The sequence below is a fragment of the Peromyscus californicus genome, unplaced genomic scaffold, assembly GCF_007827085.1.
Source record: "Peromyscus californicus insignis strain IS unplaced genomic scaffold, ASM782708v3 Scaffold_11__1_contigs__length_118956290, whole genome shotgun sequence".
Lineage (NCBI taxonomy): Eukaryota > Metazoa > Chordata > Mammalia > Rodentia > Cricetidae > Peromyscus > Peromyscus californicus.
Genome location: NW_026294402.1, coordinates 81,438,349 through 81,464,947, shown reverse-complemented (window position 1 = coordinate 81,464,947; position 26,599 = coordinate 81,438,349). Strand labels below are relative to the sequence as shown.

At 42.4% G+C, this 26,599-nt stretch overlaps 1 protein-coding gene and 1 long non-coding RNA gene across 10 annotated transcripts in view; one reads left to right on the top strand and one right to left on the bottom strand.

Moving 5' to 3' along the window:
- LOC128096436 (uncharacterized) overlaps window positions 1-12,807 on the bottom strand; it is a 33,584-nt gene extending 20,777 nt beyond the window's left edge. Inside the window, exon 1 of the long non-coding RNA XR_008213643.1 lies at window positions 12,626-12,807. This is a non-coding gene — a long non-coding RNA (uncharacterized LOC128096436). The remainder of the gene's footprint in view (window positions 1-12,625) is intronic.
- The window catches only part of Snap91 (synaptosome associated protein 91), a 117,897-nt gene continuing 102,826 nt past the window's right edge, over window positions 11,529-26,599 (top strand). For 6 of the 9 annotated variants that reach the window (XM_052715996.1, XM_052715987.1, XM_052715978.1 and 3 more), the window contains exons 1-2: window positions 11,955-12,120; window positions 12,818-12,977. In XM_052715996.1, the coding sequence (XP_052571956.1) occupies window positions 12,848-12,977 (130 nt within the window). In that variant the 5' untranslated portion in view covers window positions 11,955-12,120; window positions 12,818-12,847. Of the gene's footprint in view, window positions 11,632-11,752; window positions 11,907-11,954; window positions 12,121-12,266; window positions 12,291-12,817; window positions 12,978-26,599 lie in introns of those variants that run through there. The other 3 variants (XM_052715943.1, XM_052715936.1, XM_052715953.1) reach the window with 3 other exon arrangements.

Genomic DNA, 26,599 nt, shown 5'->3' with positions numbered 1-26,599 from the left:
GTCTGTCTTATCAGCTGAACCTAAGTGAACAACCTGATGGGCTGTAGGATAAACTCAGTAATAATGCAAACAAATTGACTGACTGTTTGCAACTACCAGATGTAAGAGATGATCCATTAAGGGCACAGTCTTTACATTGACTGCAAATCTCTATTAAGAACAATCTAACTGGAAGCATCTAATACAGAGGCACCAGAGATTATGCCAGGGAACATCTTAAGTTACATTAACTTTGAGTCATTCACCATGAAAATAGAGTCAATGCAGTTTTAAGTTCTGAAGACATTCATTCACTAATCAAGTCAACAAAGATCTGTAAATTTTGGAAAGTTCAACAACCAATTTGCTCTTTTGTTTCTTGGTGGTGGAGGGGATCACTGACACTATTATTTTAATCTATTTTCCTTCTTAAAAATGACAATGTGATCCTTAGCTGAAAAAGTAGCTCTCAAAGCCAACATTTTAAAAGCAAGAAAAATCATATTTTGTTTCATTGTGCCTTGGGAGGGGTTAACTTGGAGACTTTCTAATATGTGGCTGGAATAAGCATTTGCATAAATCATAAACACAGAGTCTGCTAATTTTCTGAAGCTCCCACAACAATGCTCTGTCCCTAACATGACTCCCGAATGTCTGAAGCTTGAGTTTTTGGACAAAAGAAAAATACTCAAGGCAAATAAAAGAGAAATTCAATATTGTTAAATGCATTATACTCTGGAAAGAGTTAGGGCCATGCTTGTTCCAGCCAAAATTAGTTTAAGCATCAACATTGTATTCCATGCTCATTCCATTGTACAGAACATCAAACAACTTAAACTTTCCATTTCTCCTTAATTTTCTCTTCACTAGACAAAAGGAAATAGTTTGTTGTAAAAAAAAATAAGAGAGAGAGACAGACAGACAGAGAGACAGAGACAGAGACAGACAGAGAACAGGACTATTCTTCCATGAAACTGATACTATCTTTGTCACATCAGTTTACCCACTTGCAACATATCATCATAGCTGCTCTTGATGACTATTGAACATAACTCATAAAAGGAGGAGGAAGGAGAGCCACAGCCTCTCACTTGAGTATCTAGACACTCTTCTCAACCAGTTGTATGTAATCTGGCCAATGTCCTGTGGCCTTGGGGAGGGCCTAGAGCACAGAGGTGGGAAAGGACTAGAGGGGGCTCCATCGACGCAGCCATGGAAGAGTCATCCTCCATGCTGGGTGGAGACCTTCCTTTAAGGTCAGCCATGCTCCTGTTCATAATCGCTCACACCCCCTGCTCTGTAAGTAAATCTCATAAACTCATTGGTTCCCCAGAGTGAATGCTGGTGGAATCATACCTTGGTCTTGGTGTCCTTAGGAGGAGGGGTAGACACTGTTTACATCTTCCCCAGGGAGGGATTTTAGCAACAATGTATGTGACAAGAAATACTCGTGTGAATTTACACACACACACACACACACACACACACACACACACACACATTTTTTTTCTTGCATGAGAACTTCTTGAGCTGACCAGTCACGTGCGTTCTAGTGACACAACTTGAGGAAGTGAGCTCTTCTCACACTCCTCCGTTGTGTTCTGGAGATGTACAAGAATAAGTGTACATGCCTTCTCTAACAATAGCTATTCAGAGAGGTCAAGATCATTCCTCTGAAGCAGTTCAGACTGTAAATTACACTGTAATCATATAAACAGAAGAAAACAAAGGAAAATAAACAAGTAAGAGGAAATTCTCATGAGACACCCTGGTGTAGAATATTAAGATGTGTTACATTTGTTTATGCCGTGGAAGATTTGTTTTAATGATGCAAAGATGTGTTGCATTCTTTTATGTTACATTTGTTTAACTCTGTGAAGCTGTGATTCTTTGCCTGTCTAAAACACCTGATGGTCTAATAAAGAGCTGAATGGCCAATAGTGAGGCAGGAGAAAGGATAGCTGGAGCTGGCAGGCAGAGAGAATAAATAGAAGGAGAAATCTGGGAGGAAAAGAAGAAAGAGCAAAAGAACAAGGAGAGGAGGATGCTAGGGGCCAGCCACCCAGCCACACTGCCAGCCACGGAGTAAGAGTGAAAGTAAGATTGATAGAAACAAGAGAAAGGTAAAAGCCCTGAGGCAAAAGGTAGACAGGATCATTCAAGTCAAGAAAAGCTGGCTAGAAATAAGCCAAGCTAAGTCCAGGTATTCATAAGTAAGAATAAGCCTCCATGTGTGATTCATTTGGGAGCAGGGTGACGGCCCCCCCCCAAAAGAGCAAAAACAACCAATAACATTTTGGCATTCCAATGTGGGATGCTCAATGCTGAACTACAACACCCAGCTGACTATGAGGCACCTGCCTGAGCTCTCACAGGCTCTTGCCTGGAAGTCTTCTACTGGCAGATTTTCCCGATAGATCATTTTGTCTTGAGGCAGAAAAGCATCTTCATTGAAAACATGTCCTCCCTGACATCTCTTCAAATTGGAAGAGGAAAGTAAACTTGCTGTTCATAACAGCACTGCTGTGCATGGGTACTTCCATAAACTGTTTTCTTCTAAGTTCCTAAGACCATTGGGACTCAGTCCTTTTCACAATAATACCGAAGTACAAGTAAACCTCATCTCACAGCTTAAGTACTATGAAAATTCTTAGTTTGTATCTCACCTTAGAAATGATCCTAGTAGAACATTACATTAAGCAGAGAACTGCATAAACTCAGAGGTCAAAATAAAATAAAATAAAATCATGTACCAAGGCAATAAAACAAATTAGCTCATCAACAATTACTGACAGTACACTACTAATCACATGGCCTCTGTAGGCATTTTCTCCCTAAGATGTGTTATTTATTTGTCTTATGAATATGGGTGTATCTGTGCACCATGTGTGTGTCTGGTGCTCATAGATGCCAGAGGAGGGTGTCAGGTCCTCTGGGACTAGAATTATAGACTGTTGTATGATGTCATGTGGATGAACCCGGGTCCTATGGAAGAGCAGCCAGTAAGTACTCTTAACCACTGAGCCATCTCTTCAGCCCCTGTAGACATCTTATAATTTGACAATAACTATGGTCCTTTGAGGCAAATATTATTACCATGCCCATTCTACAGAAAAGGCTGCAGAACTTGCCTGAAGTTGCACAGCTCCTAAGGCCCAATGCCAGTGGAGTGGAGTGGTGATGGCACAGCCTAAGATATCAGCCACATTCACTCATGACTCTAAAAATGGATTTTTCTGACCAAATAATCAATGGTATGAGGACATGGGAGTCTGTCTTGCCACTGGTACTCCTTTTTTAGCTGCAATGGTGTTGTGGAATGGGCAGCAGATCCAGCTGGACAGCTGGAGTTTGGGATGGCTCTTCCACTCTCTCACTATGTAAGAGGGTGAGTCACTTAAACTTGGTCTTAATTTTCCTCCTGTATGAAAAGGCGGGACTAATATAGAAGATCTGAGGATTGTGGACCAACTGGATGTGAAATCTTGTAGGATTTCACCTGGCTGTGTGAAAGACAATATTCCAACTGATGGGCACAATCTGATGTGTTATTTCAGTTCAAATACTTTTGCAGAGGTTGATAACTTTGGGGTGGTTCTCAGTGAATCTTATGTGACTCACTGACTCTCACATCCCTGACAGTATTGGTTTCTCTCCACAGGCTCACAAGGGTCAATCTTTTATATCACCATAGTACTTGGTCACCCAGTAATAGTTGTCCCCTCATTGACTCTTCCTTAAATCTGGACTGTCTCAACCTTGTTCTCTCTTTCTCCTCATCTCTGTCTCTGTGTGTGTCTGTCTCTCTGTTCTCTGTCTCTCTCTCCCTCTGTGTGTGTCTGTCTATCTGTTTCTCTGTCTCTCCTCTGTCTCTCTCTTCTCTCTCTCTCTGTCTCTGTCTCCTCTGTGTGCATGTGCACGCATGCATGTGCGTGTGTGTGCGTGTGTACGTGTGTGTGTGTGTGTGTGTGTGTGTGTGTGTGTGTTGTATAAATGTGTGTGTGTACAGAGCATGTGGAGACTGGAGATAAACATCAGGCATCCTCTTCAGTCATTCTCCATGCTTAGTTTTTGAGACAGGATAGCTCACTAAATCTAGATATACAGTCTGGCCAACTGCAGGGTTTCATCTATCTGTCCCTAGAACCCCCTTCCATGTTCTCACTCCACCCAGTCTCCACCAGTGCTGGGGTTACAGACACTGCCAGACCTGGGTCTTTACATGGGTGCTAGGGATTCAAACTTAGGTCCTCATGCTTGAATGGCAAGCACATCTCCCCAGCTAAAAACCTTGCTTTTGATCAATACATCATACTGATGCTAGGTGGTTAATCCACAAGAAACTCCAGTTTCTACCTGTGCTTTTTGAGACTTTCAACCTGGGGATGTTCCCTTTTGGAATCCAGCTACTATGTAAGAAGTATGACCACCACCCTAGACTACTCTCCTATGACTAGCCAATCTCATTGATATGCCCTGGGTAGGTTCCCCAGCTGAGCTCACAGCCACCAGACTTCCAACTGTCAGACATGGGGATTAGAGATCCATCAAGGACAGCCCAACAGAGAATTCTGAGAAATGCAGCTCCAACTGCCACCTGATAGCAATGACATGAACGAGTTCAAAGAGAATCAACAGAATCATGTTAACTCTCAGATCTGTGAGACAGAATTAAAACACCGTCGTTTTAACCCTCAAAGCTTGTTACAACACATATAAGACACTCACACTAAATTCAAAACAGGGAAACAAAATGAAAACATTATATTTAAATTGTTTTCATGCTATATGCCTATAAAATGTATACAGTACTTTGAATATGCTACTTCTCAGGGAGAGTCCATTTCTCGCCTGAATTTTGAGCAATGAATTTGAATTTGAATGAGCAATGAATTTATTGAACAACAAATCTGTTTGGCTTCGAGCATAGCATTTCATTACCTTTCATTCATAACTAACTTGAATGGTTTCATGGGTGAAGGTTTGGTTACACTTCCATAGGGCTGTTTAGTTGTTTGAATCTTCAACCTTACTGATAGTCTATGCAACATACGATTTTTCTTGCTCATGTTTTATGGTCTCTTTTATTTGTCATCTTATAAAAGACAAGCAACAATTTCCTCTGTGCACAAGTGAATGGGGATATCAGAATGTGTGTTTTGTTTTCAGTTTCTTTTGAGTTCAGGTAGAGATGTCTTGTTTGTGTGTGGGAGTGGATACACACCAATATGGTTATTTTTCATCCCATGCTTTACTCTGCTTTAACAGAAACGCATCTCTGGGATGAAATCACCCTATAGTGTTACTCTCAGAATGATATGCTTCTTGTGGAAAGACATGAAATGTTCCAGCTTCAGCTCAGGTTGTGCCTGAACCAACCAGATTGCCTATAACTTTATTGCTCTTTATTTCCTGTATACCTGTTTTATCATAAAAATAGACAACGGTCTTAAGGACTTTCCCTCGTATGTCAACACAGACTGTAATCCCAAGTGCTGGGATTACAGGATTGTAGCAACCAGCCCTGTTTTATGGTGTGAATTGAATTCAGATCTTAATGCATACTAGGCAAGCATTTTGCCAATTGAGTTACATCCCCATCCTTCCCTCACAATTATTATTACTTTAGCTTTCCTATATTTAATCTGCTACTCAAAAGGTAAGTTGTATTAAATCAGAGACAGAAACAAACTCTCTTTGGTAGTATATATGTTTTAATATATTTCCTCAACAAAAATTCACAAATACACATTAAAATTAAGGTGTCTATTGTACTTACTCTCTTTTATAACTACCAAGAAAGACCCAAGAATTTTTAATTTGTAAAAATATCAAATATATTCTAATTCTTACCTAAGATTTATTGAATTTTTTTTTACTATGTGCCTTTAGAAAAACATGTTGACAAGGAATTATTTTTTCCTTGATTCGTTTCTTTGTTTTAGTTAATTTTCTTTATTCTTTAATATAGAACATATTCATGGTTGGACTTCTCAATGTAGATTCTGACATTTCTTAATATTTGCTACTAGAAATATTGAAGGGACTCTAGTCAGCCCAAGTATGACAAACATAGCTGTGGCAGGCTTTGCCCTTCTCCCCTATTTTGTCTTCCTTGCTAAAAACTGTTAGCTTACATCCCTAAAGCTAGCCACCAAGGTATATGCTCTTATTTGGCCACATCTTCCTCCTGAGGCTGCCCACCAAGGTCCAGCTATCAAAGTATCAAAGTCCAACAATCAAAAGCCTCCTTTGACTGCCCTAATAAACATGCTCCATCAAAATTAAACACCTCATCTTAACATGGGGTTTCCCCTTTTCCCTTTATAAACTGCAATTTGCGTATGGGCCATGTCTGTCTCCTCTGTATCCAGAAGCAGTCCTTTGTGTTTAGTGCTGGATATGGGTCCCTTCAAATGTAATACTTTTTTCAAAGCTCCATGAGACTATCCCAAACAACCTGTATTTCAAATGTTGATCCTACCCTTTACACAGTTTATGAATATGTAAATGACACTTAGATGATGGATTTTCAGACATTGTCTGTTGACGCCTATGGCAGATGCTGATCTGTGAGCTGCCAGACCCTGCCTTGCACCCGAAGACAGCCTTTGACTACACATACTTCCTTGTGCACTGTATATAACTTTACACTGGTGTAAGGCTGACCTTGGAACTGTTAGGGTCTGCAGAACACCCAACAAACCAAAGACTACCACTCACATATACAATCAACAAGAGTGTTGTTTATTCCAGCATGCTGGGGTCTGCCAGCCAGACAACAAAATGGCTGTGACCCCAATGGAGCTTGCAGGCTCCTTTTATAGGCAACCAGGAAGGGGGTGGGGGGAGGGATGAGGTCATCCTGAACCTGATTGGCTAAGCAAGCAGCAGTTAAATTTGATTGGCTGGGGGCATCTTTGGACTTGTCAGGGCATGTCTTAAGAGAGGTGGGGGCTGCAGGATCTGCCCTTTCTTGATTGGCCAGCCCCAACCTGTAGCCCCTCCAAGCCAGTTGCTCCTTGCCAGTTGCTCAGAGGCCCCTCACAGTATCTATCGAGCCATGCACGGGATGGCCCCCAGTTGTCCCAGAGCCAGGACTGGGTGGGCTGGTGGGAGGGGGGCATTCACAGGAGTCCAAGCCCACAGGAGAATGGTGAATGGCAATCCAGGGACAAAGGCCAGGGTCAAGGCAAGCGAGAGTGGTGGGCCAGGGTTAGGGCCCCAGCCCCTCTACCACGCTTGCCCAGGGTACCCAGCTTCACCACAGAGCCCAAAGGAGAGGGGGCAGCAGGCCTGCAATGCACAGGGCCATGGCCTCGGTAGCAGAGGTGGCTGTTGCACTGCCTCAAACCACACTAATGTATTTTTGAAAAGTAAACCACGCACATATTATATTATTTCATTCATTATTGAAAACATATTACTTGTTCAAAACCTCTGGAGGACATGTGTGATTCCCCCCCACCCTTGGACTGTTTGAGAAATAGTATTTTACATTAGCTCCCTCACTATTTAGCATAATACTCCTTGTAGTATTCTATTATCCTTATAATGTTCACAGCAGCTACCCACCCCTTTCATTTCTATTGTATGACATTTCCCAGAGAGACTTGAATAAATATGTATTCATACCAGACAAGGCACTAATGACAGACCAAAGAAGTTATTCCATAGAAGTCCAGCTTACTGAACCAGTGAGTTGCTTAGGATTACTTATAGTAGTATTGATGATAGCTACTTTGAGTAGTGTGGGTGATTAAAAGCAGTTGCATCAATGAAAAGCCCCTCCCAGCATGACTCACCACTCACAGAAGCTGCATCACTGACACTCCCTGCACCACTTGTTCAGAGCTCTGCCTGCAATTGTTCCTGTTTAGATAACCTTGGGAATCCTGTAAGTTTCAGGTACTTCCTGAGCCTTGCAAAATTTGCTCTCTTCTTGAAAGTTACAGCTTTCTTTTATAACGGTGGAAGCTGGCTAGCCCCCACCTCCATCCCCTCTTCTTCCCTCCTCTGCCCTCCCCTTTTCCTCTCTTCTCCCAGCACTTCTCTCCCTCATTGATTTGTTTTTCAAAGACACAGCTTGTTTTATTTTAACCATTATTTGCTTCTTTCTGCTATGTTGAACTGTTGTGTAACATCCATCCTGCCTGGAAGCTCCTTAAGCAGGGGTTTAAAAAAAACTAAAGAAATAGCATAAAAACCTCCCTGAAACTAGGATTCACTAGGCCCCACCCTGCCAGAGGAAATAATGAAAGCTCAGGGTCCATCCTCTCAGAGGAAGTAAAGCTAGGCTGCAAAGAAGACTCTGAGACCAGACCCACAGCCTGGAAGAAACGTAAACCAGCCCAGCTGCCTGAAGGAGTTTTAGACCAACTGCAGCACCTAGAAAGGACATTCTCCAAGCTGCTCAACTGCCTGCAGGCTATGCAGTGTGCCCCAGGCTTCCCAGCTTTTGTGAGTTGTCACCCACTCTGGGGTGGGCCTTCATGATGCACTTGTATTTGAGTCATTTCTGCTCCCGTAAGTAACCCATCGCCCATGTTCCTATAAGTCATTGTCTTAGCCACTGTTCTATTGCTGTGAAGAGACACCATCATGACCAAGCAACTATTAGAAAGCATTGAATTGGGGGCTTGCTTATAGTTTCAGAAGTTTAGTGCATTATCATCACGGCAGGAAGCATGGCGGCATGTATTCAGATCTGGAGCAGTAGCTGAGAACTACAACCTGATCACAGGCAGAGAGACAGAGAGACAGAAACAGAGAGACACTGGGCGTGGGCTTTTGAAACTGCAAAGCCCACGCCCAGTGACACACACACTTCCTCCAATAGGGCTATTTCTTCTGATTATCATTTTCAAATAGTGCCACCCTCTGACACTAAACATTCAAATATATGAGCCTATAGGGGTCATTTTTATTCAAACTACCACAGTAACTCCAATAAAACTCATTGGTTCAGCAAGTTGGACTTTGGTGACATCTGTACTTTGGGATGTCATGGGTTTCATATCTGGGGTGAATAGATGAGTTCGTTACATCTCCCCAGGAAAAGTTTTGTCATGGAACATCAATTTTTTCCTTAAGATTGATGCTTAATGGTTAATTTAAATATTTTCTTCTTTTTTGTTACTTATTTTGCTTGCTTATTTTAGACAGGGTCTTGCTACATAGGTATGGCTGGCCTAATATTTACAATGTAGCCCAGTCTGGCTTCAAATTTATTGCAATCCTCCTGCCTCAATCACTGACATTACAGGCATATGCCACCATGTGTAAGTATTACAGCTCTGAGGGGACAGGCTTCCTCAATGGAAGTGTTGCAGCTCTGAGGGGAAAGATATCCCGGCAGTTAGGAGTCAAGGAATACCACAATGTCACACCGCACAACAAAGAAATTTATTGGAAAAGACATAAGAGGGTGGCTGCCTCTACTAGGGAGAAAAGCAGCAGAGAACTGAGCAGAAGACAGGCTTATACAGAGTTTCCTGGGGTGGGGAGAGGAGGGGATTGGTGGGATTTCAAGTCCTGGGCTTGCTCCAAAGCTCAGGGATTGGTAGGTTGTTGAGCTCAGCAATTGGTGGGTTTGGTTGGGTTTTCAAACCAGGAAGAGAGCTAGGACCTTCTACCTTACACCATGTCCAGCTTCATTCCTAATATAAGCATTTTAATACTATACATTTTCTTGTCGTCAGTGCTTCTTCTACAGACCATACATTTTGATATGTTGCATTTACTTTTATTACCATTTAGTTTAAAATAATTTTAAATGTTTCCTTTTAGAAAATTAGACCTACAGGTACTTTGAGAGTGTATTTAATTTAGTGATTTTTCAGATTTCTATCTGTTAACAACTTTGTGGTTTAAAAAAATTTCACAATTTATATGACTGTAATTCTTTGGGATGTATTGAACCTAGCTTTATGGTGTAGAATATTATCTATACTGGAGAGTATTCTACATGCATCTAAAAGAACATATTTCACTGTTGCTAGGTAAAGTATTTTATATTATATGACAGCTGGAGTAAGTTTGGGGCTATTTTGAATCATGCATAGCCCCAATAGTTTGCCGTCTACGTACCCTAGCAATTGTAAATTGATGAGAACATGCTGAGTCAGCGGTAACTGTGTATTTACCATTCCTCCTTTTGTCAGTCCTCAGTCTGCACCATCCTGTTGGAAGCTCTGTTCCTAGACGGCGGAACATGTGGAACTGACTGTTGATGAGTTTTATTGTTGTGCAGTGTGCTTCTTCCTACTAACATCCCTACTATAAAGACTACCTTAGACAACATCAATATGGCTACTCCAGCTCTTTATCAGATACACTGGGCTCTCACTTACATGCAACAAAATTCACCAATTTAAAATGTTCACATTCATATAGTTGGGTAATGACCACCTTAGTCATGATATAAAACTTCTCTATTACTCTAAAATAGTTTCCTTCTGGCGCTTTGAAGTCGGCCTCCTCTCCTGACTCTTGGCACTTGGTGTATTTTCTGTCTCGAATTGTACCTTTCTTAGTCTGTTACATAAATGGATCAAAACAGTAAATAACATTTCTGATGACTGGGCCACTTTCATGAAGTATAGTATATTTGAGATTCATCCACACTCTTCATTTCACAGCAGAATACAACAGTAGTATTCTGTTGTATGGATATACCATATTTTCTCTAGCTATTTACCAATAGACTAGTTTCCTCCAGTTTGAGGCCATTGTATAAAGCTGCTACAAATTTCGATTAAAAGTTTATAGATAAAAATTGTGTTTTTGTTTCCCTTGGGTAAATACCTAGTTCAGGACTGTGGGGGTCATCTGCTAATACTAGTGTAGGTAACTTCATGCCAGTGATCTTGGGCTTTCTTCAGTCACAAGGTGATGCTGGAATCAGCTCCAGCGGGCAGGACTTCAGGACTTCATGTTTGCGTATTGAATAACGGACCACCGAGAGAAAAAGCACTACAAGGCTGAACTCTGATGTGTACAAGTAGGCATATATGGCCTTGGGGACTGAACAGAGGTCATCTGCATAAAGCCAGGAAACATGTCAGGGGAATTCCTAAGGGAAATTCTGACCTTAACTTTGGGAATTTAAAATGCAAATGTCAACTCATGAAATTATTAAACAAGTCCAATCCCATGCAAATGACACTCGACATTCAAATGGCATAAGATGTCCCAACATATTTAAACAGCAGAAACTACATTTTAAGGGTGCAAATGATTCCAGTCGAGTGTAATCTGGGATTCTGCTAATGGCTTCGCTACTTACTTGCCTCTACCGCATACCTCAGTATTGCTTTAAGACTACAGCTGCTAGAATCTCCTGCCCACTCTGCTCCCTGTTGTAACCGAGACAAGTTGAGCAGCCCTGCCGCAAGGAGCGGAGGGCGCACAGGTAACGGTCCCGTGGCCACAGAATCTGACATTTCAAATCGCCCTGCCCATCTGGGCCTGGGCTGCCTTTGACAGGCCAGCTGGTCACAGACGCGCTCTTAGAGAGAAGGGGCTGGGCTCCGTGAGCTCCGTGAGCAGCGCACGCCGCCGCCGCCGCCGCCCTTGCCTCGGCCTTCACAGCCCTCCCTCCCCAAGCCCACGCCCGCGGCGATCCCGGCGCATCCCGCAGCCGCCCCGCAGGTGTGCACGGCGCGCGTGCCCCAGGTTCCGCACGGGGACGCGCGGGGGGTGTGGGGGGCGCGCGCGAGGAGGCCCCTGCCGTCCCACCCTCCCCTCCGCAGTCGCGGGCCGGGGACGCTCGCGTGCGGGGGGGCCCCCCTCGCGTTTAAACCCGCGGCTCCCCGAGGGGGCGGCGAGCGGGAGCGGCGGGGAGGGGGCCGCCGGCGCTCTGCAGAGGGCTGGCCCCGGGTTCGTCGGCCGCCGTCACCTGACTCGTCGCAGGCGCTCCAGCTGAGGTGGGGGCGGGGATGGGGACGCAGCGCCGAGCGCTAGAGAGACGCGGCGGCGCTGGCGGAGGCGGCAGCGGGCGGGTACGGGCGCGGGGACCGCGGAGCTGAGCCAGGGACCGGGTCGGGGCTGCAAGCATCGCGGCCCGGGGACACCGGGGCGGCGCGCGGCTGCAACCAGCCACCCCGCGCGGCGTCCAGGCTGCGGTGCTCTCGGGGCGGGGTGAGTACGCTGGGCCAAACAGGTCCCCTCCCCTGCGCCGGGGCCGGGGGATCCGAGGGATAATCCCCGGGCGCGGAGAAGGGCAGAGACAGCCGGGTGACAGCTCCGTGGCGCGCTAGCGGCCGGGCGGGGCCCGAGCTGTCGGCTCTCTGAGCTCCCAGCGGAGAAGGGTGAGGCGCGTCTCGGCTCTGGGCGGCCCTGCTACGGGGATGGGGAGCGAGGGAGGACGAGCCGCTGCTGCCGCCGCAGCCCCAGGACAGAAGGGAGTTGGCCGCGGCCCTGCGGGCTGCCGTGGGTGGGTGGGTGGGGAGGACACGCTGCGACCCCCCGCAGCGAGAGGTGCGCGCTCCTGGGCGCGGCGTCCGGAGTAACCCGGACGCGCACCCGGTCCCGCACCACGGGATAGGGTTGCGCGGACAGTGCTGATGGACAGAGGGCGAGGCCGGGATGTGGCGGCCGCTTCAAGGTGTGGGGAAGCGGGACAGTGGCACGATGCAAGGGCTACCTGGCGGGTAGCTGACAGCCCTGGACCGCGATGGACCAGCAGGGCTTGGCGCGTCGCTGGTCCCAAGAGGCGGTGCCAGGGCGGGGTCGGCGGAGGAGAGAGCCGCCGTGCGGTGGGAGCAGGCAAGGCCAGGGTGCTCCAGCCTAGGCGGTGCGGGTGAAAGCGGGACCGTCTCCTCTTAATTTCCTGCAGAAGAGGAGGCGGTAGACGCGGCCGGTGAAGATGTCGGGCCAAACGCTCACGGATCGGATCGCCGCCGCTCAGTACAGCGTGACTGGCTCTGCTGTAGCGAGAGCGGTCTGCAAAGCCACCACTCATGAGGTGATGGGCCCCAAGAAGAAGCACCTGGATTGTAAGCATCCTTTTATATAAGTGGAACGTGCGCGTGGGGGCCTCAGAGGCCGGCAGCATGGCCTTGGATCTCTGTCATGCCGCCTGAAGCCTTGGGAACTGGCTGCCCAGAGGTTCGCTCCTGAGCTTGTCTCTGGCCTTGGAGGTGTCCCTAGGGTAGGCCCTGAAATCTTGTCTATCGAGCCATTTTTTCCTTCCGATGACCTCCAAGGCCCTAGAGGAGGAAACACACACACACACACACACACACACACACACACACACGCATAAAAATGTACATTTGGACTATGTCTTTTTAATCATCTTTTGTTTTTCTCCATCCTCTGTTAGGTTAAGGGAAGTGAGGGGTTGCATGGTCAGAATGGAGAGGGAAAAAAAGATGGATTCATGGATGGCCACACTTGTCACTATAATTTCTTAAGTGCGTTTTGGATAATTGTAAAATCCTGCCTTTTTCTGTGCTGCTGCTGAGGAATTGTGTGTGAGTGTGGGGGAGTGTGTGTGTCATATGTCACTACACTGAACTGAACTGGAATAAAGCCAGGCTATTGAATGAGCAGCTCCCACTTCACAGATAATGGCGATTTCATTCTAAACATCTTGGCATACTCCTTTGTCCTGTTCTCAGAAAATGCTGGGTGGGATAACTGTTTAGGTCACAAAATGGATGTACTTTCCAAATTAGAGGCGATACAATTTTAGATGGAAAACGTGTAACACATAACATTTTCACATGTCATTGGATGAAGAAAGCTTTATTCTGGTTTGGGATCTCTATATTTCTGAAGGTTTTCAATGCAGTTAGTAAATCTTTTGCTGCTGGAGGGCGAATGGTGACATTTGGAAAGACTGTCACCTGCTTTGGGCAGTGAGATATCTCCAAAGCTACTCCAGATAGTATTCTACAATTTCTATCTGTTTGTCCTTTCCTGATGTTCATTGCTAAAGGTCAGTGTTGGCACGAGAAACCTATTTGCCCATGCTCATTTTCCCACCTCACTCCCTTGGCCTCTTTTTTGTTTTCTTTTGTTTGTTGTTTGGGGGTTTTATGTTTATATTTCACATTTTACTTTTCTTGCTTCAATCCTTCTGCCTCTTGTGTTGCTGAGAAAATGGCATCACCACCACTCCCGTCAGTTCCAGCCCTATCCTTTGCATCAGCAAAGTTGGAGGAAGCTTGCAAATGGGCATTGTCAGAGCTATCACATAGCATTGAAGAATTTTCTGTCTAGAAGTTTGTCTGAGGGGAAGACATTATTACTTCTTTCCTGAAGGAATATTTAACAAGATTGATTGATTACAGTACCATGTGCTATACATTGAGTACTCGGTAAGAAAGGCTACCAGGGCCAGGACACCTAACAGGGGTAGAAATTATAAATTCATGACCAGCTCATTTTGCTGCAGCATGCTGAATCATTTAGCCGTCTTTCCATCAGTTTCCCCAACTCTGGAAGGCTGACTCACATCTTCGTGGTTATGTCAACCTAGAAGATGCTCATGATAAAAACTGTGTAGGCTATGGATTTGCTACTTTCATGATAGATCAGTAAATTGATGCATGTCAGAGAACTTTCTCAAGTTTGATCATTTCAGGAAGACATCGTTCTGATAAAGACTGAATTTCCCAAATCAAATTAGTTACCTTTATCCTATAGACCTGAAAACATCTCTTAATGGGTTTGAAAGTAGGGTATTTCCAATACCCCAGCATATGTTAATGAATGGAGTGTTTTAGAAGATATGGATCATGGTAGAAGATGATTAAAAGAAATAACCTGAACTAGGAACTGACTTTGTATTATTAGAAGAATTATATGTTATACTTTAATGTGCTTGCTACTGAGCATTTCAACTAGGGTAACAAACCTTGATTGCTTTTAAGTACTGCATTTACCTGCCATCTGTGGTTAGTAATCTGTTCTGTTGTGACGGGGAGAGGAATGCTTAGTCTAATTGGTCTCATCTCCAAAACACCTACCTTGCTTTCACGGTTGTGTGTGAACTTCACAACTTACATGCACATTGTAGTCTCTCTACATGAGAAATTCTTACTTCTGTCAGGTTGAAAACTGAACCAAGCTCGGAGGAGTAGTTTGGTGGCTTTTCTTTTTATTGTCTTATCTTTCCATTAAAACATAAATGATCTTCTCTTTAAGCTCAGCTTGTGGGTGTACTGTGGAAAGACAGGTATCACACTCCTACTAAAAGACTGTGTGGAAAATTGACTATTTAAATTGTGTCACATGCTCAGAATTTAAGCAGTAGACTCAGTAGTTAAAGAGACTAGGGAAAGTAACATACTAGTTGTAAAAAAATGCATTATTCTTGTTATTAAGACATGGGAATACATTACCTAAGTTTGTCCATAAACACAGAACCATCCAAGTAGTAGTTTAGTTTTGAAAGCATTATATATTGAATAGGAAGAAGATAACCAAACATTTTGGTAGTCTGAAGCAAAAAATGTCATACTAGTTTGATTTGCACATTTTTAGTTTGGAGTTTCATTTGGGAAATAAGGAGTGAAGTTTAGGATTATGTGATTTTCTAAACTATTGGATTAATTGGTCTCAGAATCTTCATGAAATGAATATTTGATATTAGAGGGCTAGCTTAAAAAACTAATATTTTTAGATTAAGAGACCAAAAAATTATTATTGCTAATTATGGTGATTTATACAATGTTGCTTAGTAGTATATGATTTGCATGTTTGAAGAGATGATTTAACATTTGGGGGCAGAATCTCCTGGGGAAAATGTGGTGGTAGATTGAGTCATTTTCTCAGGGTTAGTTTTTCTGGGTTTTGTTTCATGTTTTGGGGGTTTGTTTGTTTGTTTTTAAATATGGCACTAATTCTTGAACCCAGAGCCTTGTTTATGCTGGGCAGGCACGTTACCACTAATTTGCATCCCTAGCCCAGACTTTTTTTTCTCCAGTAACACTATCTTTCTTGAAGGGAGAAAAAGATTCACATAGTCAGTAGCTATGTATTATATTAAATGTTTAAAAAATATGGTAAGTTTTAGTAATCTAAATGAGAATTATATTTTATGTTTCAGTTTATCTAAAAATTTCATTCTCTACTCTACCACCGTCTAGTAATAATGTTGCCCCATCTGCACATTTAGATTAAAGACTTTATCAATATTAGTTTTCTGGGGTGAAATGTGCAGCCTCACCTTACTTCCTTTGTAACTTCTTGTGTGTATTTGGTAGCTTATAAAATGCCCAGGACTTACCAGGTATCCGTCTGTTTGCTTACCAATGTGTTACATGGCAGTGAGTTTTCCTCCTCTGTTTTGTGGTTAGCTTAAATGCTAGCCCAAGTCAAATAATCAAGGAAAAAAAAACTAGTAGGCACCAAGTATTGCTCCTGGGTTTAACAGAAATACAGAGTTGGTCCCAAGAACCATCTGCAGGGGGAAATTCAGAATGCATTGCAGCCCTGGTGTAAGATTCATTTGAATGGTCAATGCTGATGGATGATTTCTGTATGTGCCATTCAAAGTATTTGAATTAAAATAATCACAGTTCAAATGCATGATCATCAATAACATCAAGCCAAAGCTAATGGAAAGTCCAATCTTATTTTTCTGTCATTATTATTTTGGAGATTTTTTTTGGTTTTGTTTGTTTGATTTTTTTGTTTTTTTTTTGAGACAGGGTTTCTCTGTGTAGCTTTGGCACATTTCCTGGAACTCACTCTGTAGCCCAGGCTGGCCACAAACTCACAGAGATCTGCCTGCATCTGCCTCCCTCATTCTGGAATTAAAAGCATGCACCACCACTGCCCGGCTATTCTTGGAGATTTTCAATAATGAGTTCATCCCACATAAAAGTGATTTAAGTCCTGGATCTCTTTGAGAGATACTAGAATTTTATTAATCATTTTTCCCCCAAATCCCCAAAACTAGTCTTCTTTACTTATGTTAGTATATATTTACATGCTTAGTATATCTGACATATATTTTGATTTATAGAAGTGCAGTTTAAGCCAGGCATGGTGGTGGATGTCTGTATTTTCAGCATTTAGGAGGCAGAAGCAGAAGGAACACGAGTTCAAGGTCGTCCTGGCCTACATAGCAAAGCCAGATGGCTCTACATCAGACCCTGTCTCAAAAGACTAAAAATCAAAAGAAGAGAAAGAAATTCAATCTGCACTAGTACAGTGGCTACTATATTTGTACCAAATGTATTCTTTTTACATGTTGGAATATGTGAAGGTTGCTGAGTAAAATTAGAATCATATATGAAAAATAGTGAGTACATTGTATGATTTTCAATGTAAGTATGCTAATTAGCTATGTAGGATATTTACCATTGACTAGTTGTTTTGACTTAACTATTTACCATTGTCTGGATACACACTATCATTACTTCCTATACCAGGGTGTACTGTGTGCCTTCTAGATTATATTGGAAGACCTAGCCCAATTGTGAAAATGATTTAAAACAGACTATATCAGTTTTTGGACAGTCAAGAAGAGATGGGGAAAACACACATCTGAAAAGCATTTAATATGACTACAGTTTGTATCGAAAGTCCTAGAGGAGGCCTGTGCTGTTCTTAGCATTCCGGTGTGTGTGTGTGTGTGTGTGTGTGTGTGTGTGTGTGTGTGTGTGTGTGTGTGTGTGAAAAGACACCGAATGAGGTTGAGCGGGTGCTAGAGAAGCAGAGGACTTGGAAAGTTGTGTAGACTTCAGGTCTGGTTAATTTCAGTGTGATACTTTGATTTCCAAGTTTTTTAAAATAAAGTTAATTATAAACAATTAAGGAGTAATGGATAGGAGTGTGCTGTGCATCACCTTATAGAATAGAAAGATTTTTTTTATGAATTTAAAATTTCTTATTGTTGGTGCTGGAGGTTGGACCCAGAATCTCATACATGCTCAGCCCATGTTGTACAACAAAGCTGTATTCCCAGTCTTTAAAAAACTGACTCATGCCGGGCGGTGGTGGCGCACGCCTTTAATCCCAGCACTCGGGAGGCAGAGCCAGGCGGATCTCTGTGAGTTCGAGGCCAGCCTGGGCTACCAAGTGAGTTCCAGGAAAAGGCGCAAAGCTACACAGAGAAACCCTGTCTCGAAAAACCAAAAAAAAAAAAACTGACTCATAAGTGCTTTCTAGTGACTTGAAAATAGAAGAATATATATTAAGTAGGTAAGTTCGTATCTTAATTGCAATATTAACATGCAACACTTTATAATAAAATCTGGAATTTTGGTACATTGCTAGTTAAACATTCACTTAATGGCTGCTAAATACTTCCTTGTGATTTAGTCTATATATTAGGTTATTATATCTTTCTTTTAGCTCCCCACAAAGATCCTTAAAAATCTTACTTCCTCCTTCAAAGTAGACCCTAGATAGGCTAGGGTGTTCTTCAGGGCTTATCTTGGTTTCTGTAACTTGGTAAGAAAGGTCAGAAGTGACACAGGACCCTGTTCCTTGAAAGCCACTACTGAGCTATATTTTGGTGACTCAGCTCCTGGAACAGTCTTCAAATAGACTCATAGTGCCTTTAAGTCATTTGGAAAGCCACACATTTTGCCGTTGAAATATTTACGCTTGTTTCTTTTTCTCTTGTAAATTCCTTTTTCTTTGCTTAGAAACCTATTTGCTTGTGTTTTCTTGGAGGAATTTACCTAATGGGGGCGGTCACGTGGGAACTGCTCTGCCTGGCTGCTGTCAATTACACCCTGACCTGTAAGAAATGGACTCTTGCCTTGGGGCGGTGGGGTGAAAGTGCACCCTGAAGCCCGGTCTTTGTTTAGCTGCCTTCTTACTACCTTCTCCTTTGTCCCACATGCCTGAGGACACCGCCACCTCCTTGTGTAATGAGGTTTCTCCAGCACACATGGTGAAGGTGGATCTGTGTTGTAAAAGGTTGTGCAAGGTGCTGTACCAGCAATCCAGGAGAGACAGGCTAACTCTTCATCTGCCCTCTCTTGTTTTTGCCTTTTGGTTTGATCACTTGACTGTTGTCTTTTGGTAAGCACTTTTATTTTCAACTGTAACTGTCACCATTTATATGTGAGTTATTCTCCCTGTCATCGGAATCCTTAACCTCACATTCTATCTGTTTTATACCCATTTTTAAATGTCTTCATTTGAGCAAACGAAACCACCGATGCAGTGTCCCTGGACTTGAAGGAGTCTTCCAGCAGCCAGCCTGTCAACCACACTTTTATTTCCTATGGCCTACTTTCTTGAAATAGTGATTGCAAAGATTTGTACCCCTCTTCGGATAGCCCTTGGCTTTGTCTTTTAATTCAGGCTTAAACTATTGACATGGCAGTTGCGTGCCCATCGCCATCCACTCAGTGACCAAGCTGATAACCCGAGAGCTCTCTCTGACACATGAATACACTGTCATAGTTGGGTCCTAGGACCATCAGTGCTGAGGTCTTGGTGGCTAAGGCCTTATCTGTTGGAAGCCTGGGGGCACCTGGGAAAAAATGTGTTTGCTTATCCACCACTACTGCTGCCAGCCATTTTCACAAGTGCCGTGACTGCCACTCCCACTATTGTGTACTTCTTAACACATCTCTGTACTGATTTTAGTGCTGTCCTTTGAATTCTATCAGTTCTAACTTTCCCCTTTCTACAGGAAGCTATATGTACTATTTTTTTTCAGTCTTTCATGGACTACCCTTAATTTAATAGTTATTCTTTTAAAGTAGATTGGTAATACTTGGTAACATTTCTTTTATAATAAAAGAAATTTAGGGATTTTAAAGGCTTCTGAGTTGTTTGTCATTACCGTCCACGTTTTATTGCTGCTGCTGTAGTTTTAACCTCATTAGTCATTTGATAGAGACAGTGTGTGTGTAGTCATTACCACTCTGAATTGGACTTCTTCGCTCGCCATTCCTTTTCCTAGTGTTTTCTTGAACTGTAACCCTCTGAAGCTGCCTCAGGAAGGCTGTTTACTGGGGAATTACGTTTTGTCTAAAAAGCTTTTATTTCCTTCATGGCTTTGAAAGATAGTCGGAACAACTCTAGGATGACAGTTTCCATGTGCAAATAATAGTCCACTCCTTTGGCTTCCATTATTGGCTCTTAAGAATTCGTCGACCCACCTGCTTTCAAATGATCACCTGTTTCATGGCTGCCTTAAGAATCTGTCGTGACCTTCTATAGCATGAGTGTGCACATGTGGCTTCCCTATTGTCTGTCCTGTTGGCACTGTCTTGGGTTTCCTGACCTGAGAATTAGCATCTCTTGTCAAGTCTAGAAAATTCTCAGCCTTTCGATTATCGTTGATTACTGCCTATACCCATTCTCTTTCTCTCTCTGGCCTTCAAGGGTAACTAGATATAGTACATTTTATTGTATCCTTTCATGTCTAAATATACCTTTCATAGTTTCCAGTACTTTTCTATTCAGCATGCTTTGTTTTCAGAATCTATCCAGTTTATTTATTCTCTCTTTATCTGTGTCTTAAAGCTTTTATTCACCCTCAGTTATAACTTATTAATTATTTTTTTTAAGTTTTGAAGTTTTTCAGATCTGCTCTTTTGGGTATGGCATATGTTCCTTGCTCATCTTTTTTGGATCCTTTTTTTATTTCTCTCCCATTTTTAGCCAAACTAATTTTATCTTCTGTTTTACATGGATCTGTTACACGGGGCCCTGCTTCTGCCTGGTTTAGCCTGAGCCTGACCCTCACTCATGGTGTTTTCTCAGATGGTTCATAATTTTAGTTTCTGAGGTCTGTTGGCTAGGTCTCCATCAGTAAGAATCCCAGAGAGCCTGGTTCCACCTAGATAGAGTTTGTGCTTGCTTTATGAAAGACCCACAGGGGTCCCATCCTGAATTGATTTCTGCTTTCTCATCTGATGCAGGTCCATGTTCATGATTTTCATTCATATCTAAAAATCCAAAGAGCTCAGAAAACTAAAATTGCTTTTGTAAATCTTTGGTGGCAGAAGTTCACCTGATAGTCTTCATTCCACTTTTCCTGAAGTATATATGTTCAACTACAGAAATGTTACAGTGATTTTCAAGATTATACTGGGGTATTGGTGTGTGGTGTGTCTCAGGCCTTTGCTAAACCTGAAAAATTGTGAAATCAGATATATATATATATATATATATATATATATATATATATATATATATATATATATATATATATATGGCCCTCAGGACCTGAGATGCTGGAGTGTTAGTCTGTAGTATAAATTTTAATCACAAACTTGAGAAGGGGAGAGCTGTGGTTACAAATGCCCCAGAGATTTTCCTCTCATCCACCTTGAGTGTAGCCTTAATGTGACACATTTTATTGTTTCCCTTTGCTAAAGGGCCTTCTTTTTGTGCATGTTAATTTTACTAAGGGTGCTGCATTGGAACCTGGGCACCTTACATGTGGGTCTTTGTTCTTAGTCCCAGAGGACTGGTCACATGTTGCCCACGAGGCCTGTAGGTCATTCAGATTCAACACATGCTTTCCTTCACTTCAGTGTGGCTCTGTCTTACGGTTTTCTGAGACCTCTTGTGACTTGGTCCTAGGGATTCATTCATTACCCTGAGGAAGCCAGATGGGAGTGGATGGCTATCTTTTCCTGATAGTCCACCCCTACACTAGGAAGGAGTCCCGCCTGTTTTCCTCTTGTTCTTACTCAGTCCCCCTCTCTCCAGTTCACTAAAATCACCATACACTGCATTACTTTTAGTCGTATGTTGTTTCTGTATTTTTCAAATCATTTCTAATACCCAGCTTGGGCATGCCTGAGGGCTGAGATGGCTCCCTGTGCATCTCAGAACTGCAATGAGCTTCTGTGTGGGTTTCTCCTTCTGGTTGGAGTTTCCTCCAAGCTCCTCTGACACCAGACACAGAGTGAGAACTAGTTTGGGGATTTAAGTATTAACGGGATGATTGTCTTTGGTACATACTTCATTCTTCCCCAACTTTAGACCTTTCTACCCATACTTTCTGTATAAAGATCTTGCTTTTAACTAATAATTCTCAGAAGAGCAAGGAATTAAACTTTATTGGCTAAAAGACCATAAATTCAAAGTGGAATATTTTAGAAAATCAACTTTAAAAAACTATTATATTGCTTAATGTAAATAGTCCCTGTTAGCCTCTTTGCAGTTACATTCTTGGGATATGGTAAAAATTACAAATTAGCAGATGGGTATGGTGTGTGCCTATAATCCAACTGTTCTGGAGACCAAGCCAGGAGGATAAGGAGTTCAAGAAGGTCACACTGAACTACATAGAGAGACGCTGTCTCAAAGAACCAAAGACCAAAATTAAAAAAAAAAGGTTGAGTGAAATCATAACTTTGGCCAGAAACATATAATTCATGGTCAGGATTTGTAAATTGGAAAAATATTACATTTTAATTATGTCTACATTCTTTTGGCTGTGTATTTGAAGTGTATGTGTACTTCCTTTGGTATATTTCATGATTAATAATTAGGAATTAATGTTACAGAAAGTTCTTCAGCATTCTGTGTGTGTAAATGTATACTTTTACTTTTCTTTGTGTCAGTCAGTTACGGTTGAGCATTACTCTTCAATGACTGTCTTATAATTTATGAATGTAGACTTTGTACATGGGAAGGGAAGTTCAAAAAACAAAAAAATAATTTCAGAGTAGTAAAAAACTCAATTTATTCTGAAATTATATTATTTTATATTTAATAATACTCTTCACTAACACGATGACTTTCCCATTCATGATTTGGAAGATGGGGATGTAGATGAAGCTCAGTGGTCCAGTGCATACCTTGCATGTATCCATGGTTGGCATGCTCAGTGGCTGGTATGCATCAGGTGCTGGGTTTGATCACCAGTAATGCAAAAGGAAAAGAAAGAAAGAAGGAAGGAAACAAAGAAAGAAAAGAGTGACTTGAAGGCTTTAGAAAAGCAATGAGGAATAGGAGACAAATTTAACTTAAAATAATATTCTTCTTACCTTCATAAAGAGAGCAATAAATGTCAGAGTATTTATTTGGTTTTCAACCACCTAGTTAGAGAAATTAGAAATTACTTTCAGTCTTGAGGCTTTTAAGTATTTATTTAACACAATATCATTATTTATTCATTTAATAAATATTTACCAAATGTCAGGAATTGTTCCAGGAGGCAGGGATACCACGGAGAATAAGATGTAGCCTGTGGCATCAAGAGATCTAGCAGCTTAGTAGGGGAGATGGAAAATGAAAGACCTAATTACCAGTGATTCCAGAAGTATTAAGGTTTAGCAGGGGAAAGAAAGACCACAGTGGAGGTGCATTGTAGAAATGGTGTTTAAGGCCAGACTTGAAGGATCAAAGGAACTCACATGGGTGAGGTGGAGACAAAGGCTGCTTGCTGCTCAGCGGCTCCTGCAGAGAAGGCAGGCCCTAGGAACTTAAGCTGACAGCTGCTTCCAGGCTGATAGTGTAAGAGGTCAGATAGAGTAAGACATGATCTCTGAACTGATGCAGACCTTCAAGGTTGGACAGAACCTTAGGCATCTCCAGACTCCCAGTTTTTACAGTTAAGGCAGTTGAGTCCCAGAGGCAAAATCACACATTCTTTGTGTGTTGATACTGGTAATTCTTACTGTCTTGAGCCAACTGCTCCAGCGTGTTATTGCTTTGTTAGCCTCATTCTGATGGTTAGATCGGTGCCTGAGAACCTCAGCTGCAACTCATGATTATCCTGGTTAGAATCAAGAGTATGCAACTTGCAGCTGTTCCAGCCTCTAGCTAGGTAATTCAATAGACTATGACTTAATGTAGTTGTGTTGTGTTCTGTTTCTCTTATCCCATCAGAGTTGCTCTGTGTTCATGTTTTTATGACCTCTTAAGTAGTTTGACATGTAATGTTCTGTTTTCTTCAACCCTTGTATGAGCATGAGTGTGCCAGACAGAGCTACTTTGAGTCTTCAGTAGTGAGAAGGCTAAACCAACTTTTAACCCTGGAATCACCCCTCTGCTCTGTGTATATTTACTTGTTCTTTTTGGTAATAGTTCTCACTATTTTCCATGCGAGGCTTTTAATTTTTATCTACCTTTTCCATAGTATTTTGTGATTCTATAGTATGTAATATATCTTAGTATATCTGTGCTGTTATGGCATTGTGCAATGCCAAGGAGATCTCTGTCTCTCTGTCTCTGTCTCTGTCTCTCACACACACACACACACACACACACACACACACACACACACACACACTCTTCATTCAACTAGCCATTTGATTTGTAAATTGTACTCATAATTTTATAACCTAGTGTTGGAAACAGAGAGGTGTCGTTTCGCTTCAGCTCAGCCTTGCTCCTTGCTCAGATGAAAAAAAAAGTCTGAGTTGAGTGCTCGATGGGTGGAAGCATAAATTAGTCTACATATTTGGGACCATGTGTTGTCAATATCAGTTGAAACCTCTGAAAACCTTTTGAACTAGTAATTTGACGTTTGAACTAGTAATTTGACGTCTACAGGTTTTGTCTTGGAAAAATAGAGAAAATGGAGCATTTATGAATGTTTGATACAACATTGTATATTTTCCTGAGTACTTTATTAAAAACAATGATGTCTTCAGATAGATACTGGAAAACCTCAAAAATGAAACGTTAAAGTGTATTTGTCATAGAAATTAAAACATGAAGACATGGTTCCATTTTTAGTGTAGGCATGTGCCAGTGACATGTATTTCTGGAAGACTATACACCAACATGTTGTCTGTGGATTGAAGGACTTGTGTTTTCTACTTTGCACCCTTGTCAATGATGACTATTTTTTTTTCTGTGTTAGAGGAATATAGACAAACTGGTGAGGGCAAAAGGAGGACCATTTGGGCCTTTATAACCAGGTTGAGGAAAGGGCATGGATGGCACCGGCCCCTCTGATGCTTATTCAGGATTCTTTTCCACATACAATCAGTGATTCAAATTTCATTTTCACAGAACAACTTTCTCATTGAGTCTAGAAGTGTGGTTTGCTATCATGGCAGCCTCACTGAGAAATTAGCTTTCTTCCTATAGCTAGAGTTTGACAAAAATCATAGAGAATAATTGACTTCTCATGCTGTTCCATGCCCATGGCATGGCACCATGTGTCCAGTTTACTTTCTGTTGCTGTGATAAATACCATGACTAAAAGCAATTTGGAGATGAAAGGGTTTATTTCATCTTGCTGATTATTGTCCTTCTTAAAGAAAAGTCGAGGTAGGAGCTCAGGGCTGAAACCAGGAATCAGAAGCCATGGGGGAATGCTGCTTCCTAGCTTGCTCCTCAAGGCTGGCTCAACTTGCCTTTTTATACAACCCAAGACTATCTGCTCAGGAGTAACCACACCCACAATGGGCTGGCTCCTCCCACATCAGTCATCAATCAAGACTTGCCTATGGCCAGCCTTATGGAGTCATTTTCTCAATTGAAGTTCCCTCTTCCCTGCTATCCTTAGCTTGTGTCATTGAAAAAAATCTAATAAACACATCAGGATTGTCAAGCTCAACCAGAACTACCTTCTTGGGATCAGTCCCAAGAGTTAGGGGGGCCAGATGCAGATTTTCTTTCTGACTCTCTTTGGGGTCTACTTTGGATGGCACTTCTCAGTCTCTTTCCTGGGGCTTTAGAGTCTTCCAATGAAGTCTAGCTGATGAGGAAAACAGAAAAGGAAATATTCCAAGACATGGAACTAGACCTAAATACCATTCCTGTCTGTTTCATTGGCAAGAGCTCAGCCAGTGGCCTCCACACAGTTAGAGGATGGTGTCTAGGTGTGAGTGCAACAGAAGGAAATAGCTTGTGAACACAGGACATTGATGCTACCATGCCCATGGAAAAGGCATTGGAAGTACTTCTCTTATGCCTGTGGGATCCTAGGAGTTCTCACTGCCCTCAGCATGACAGTTATTCAGATGCACAGTGAACTGGCTGAAAATGAGTACTTTTCAGAGGGTAGATGATTCTGGAAATGAGTAGCTAGTGGCCAGGCACTGGTTCCCTGTCCTTGGCACACATGACAGATTGATCTTAGGGCTCTTTTCTGTGTAGCTTGGCTTGGCCTCAAACTTTTACCTGTATGCAATGATTTGGATTTCCACTCTCAAACACAGTTGACATGTAAGCTGAAACCAATGTAGCACCCCTAGTCTGGGCCATTTTTCCTTGCTAAATGTAACACAAGCCATTCACAGGATTTGCATAGATGCCTAGTGTTTGCAGCCATTGTGGACAGTTCAGAGCCAAGGACCCATCTGCTGAGGGCCTTGTGATTTTAAGCTAGTAACGAGCACATCAGTGCCAGGCCCAGAAGAGACTGTTCTCTAAATCGTCCCAATAGCTAAAGGCGACAGTTATTTACTTTATCGTTTAAGCATTAATGGAGACAATTAAAGTTATTTTGAGAAAGAAAAGTGGCTGTTTTGAGTCTTGCATTTAAAATGGAAACTTTCTCTGGGGGGATCAAGTCTGGTAGTACTCTATCATCTTAAAATGTGAATAATGCAGCCGGGCGGTGGTGGCGCACGCCTTTAATCCCAGCACTCGGGAGGCAGAGCCAGGCGGATCTCTGAGAGTTCGAGGCCAGCCGGGGCTACCAAGTGAGTTCCAGGAAAGGCGCAAAGCTACACAGAGAAACCCTGTCTCGAAAAACCAAAAAAAAAAAAAAAAAAAA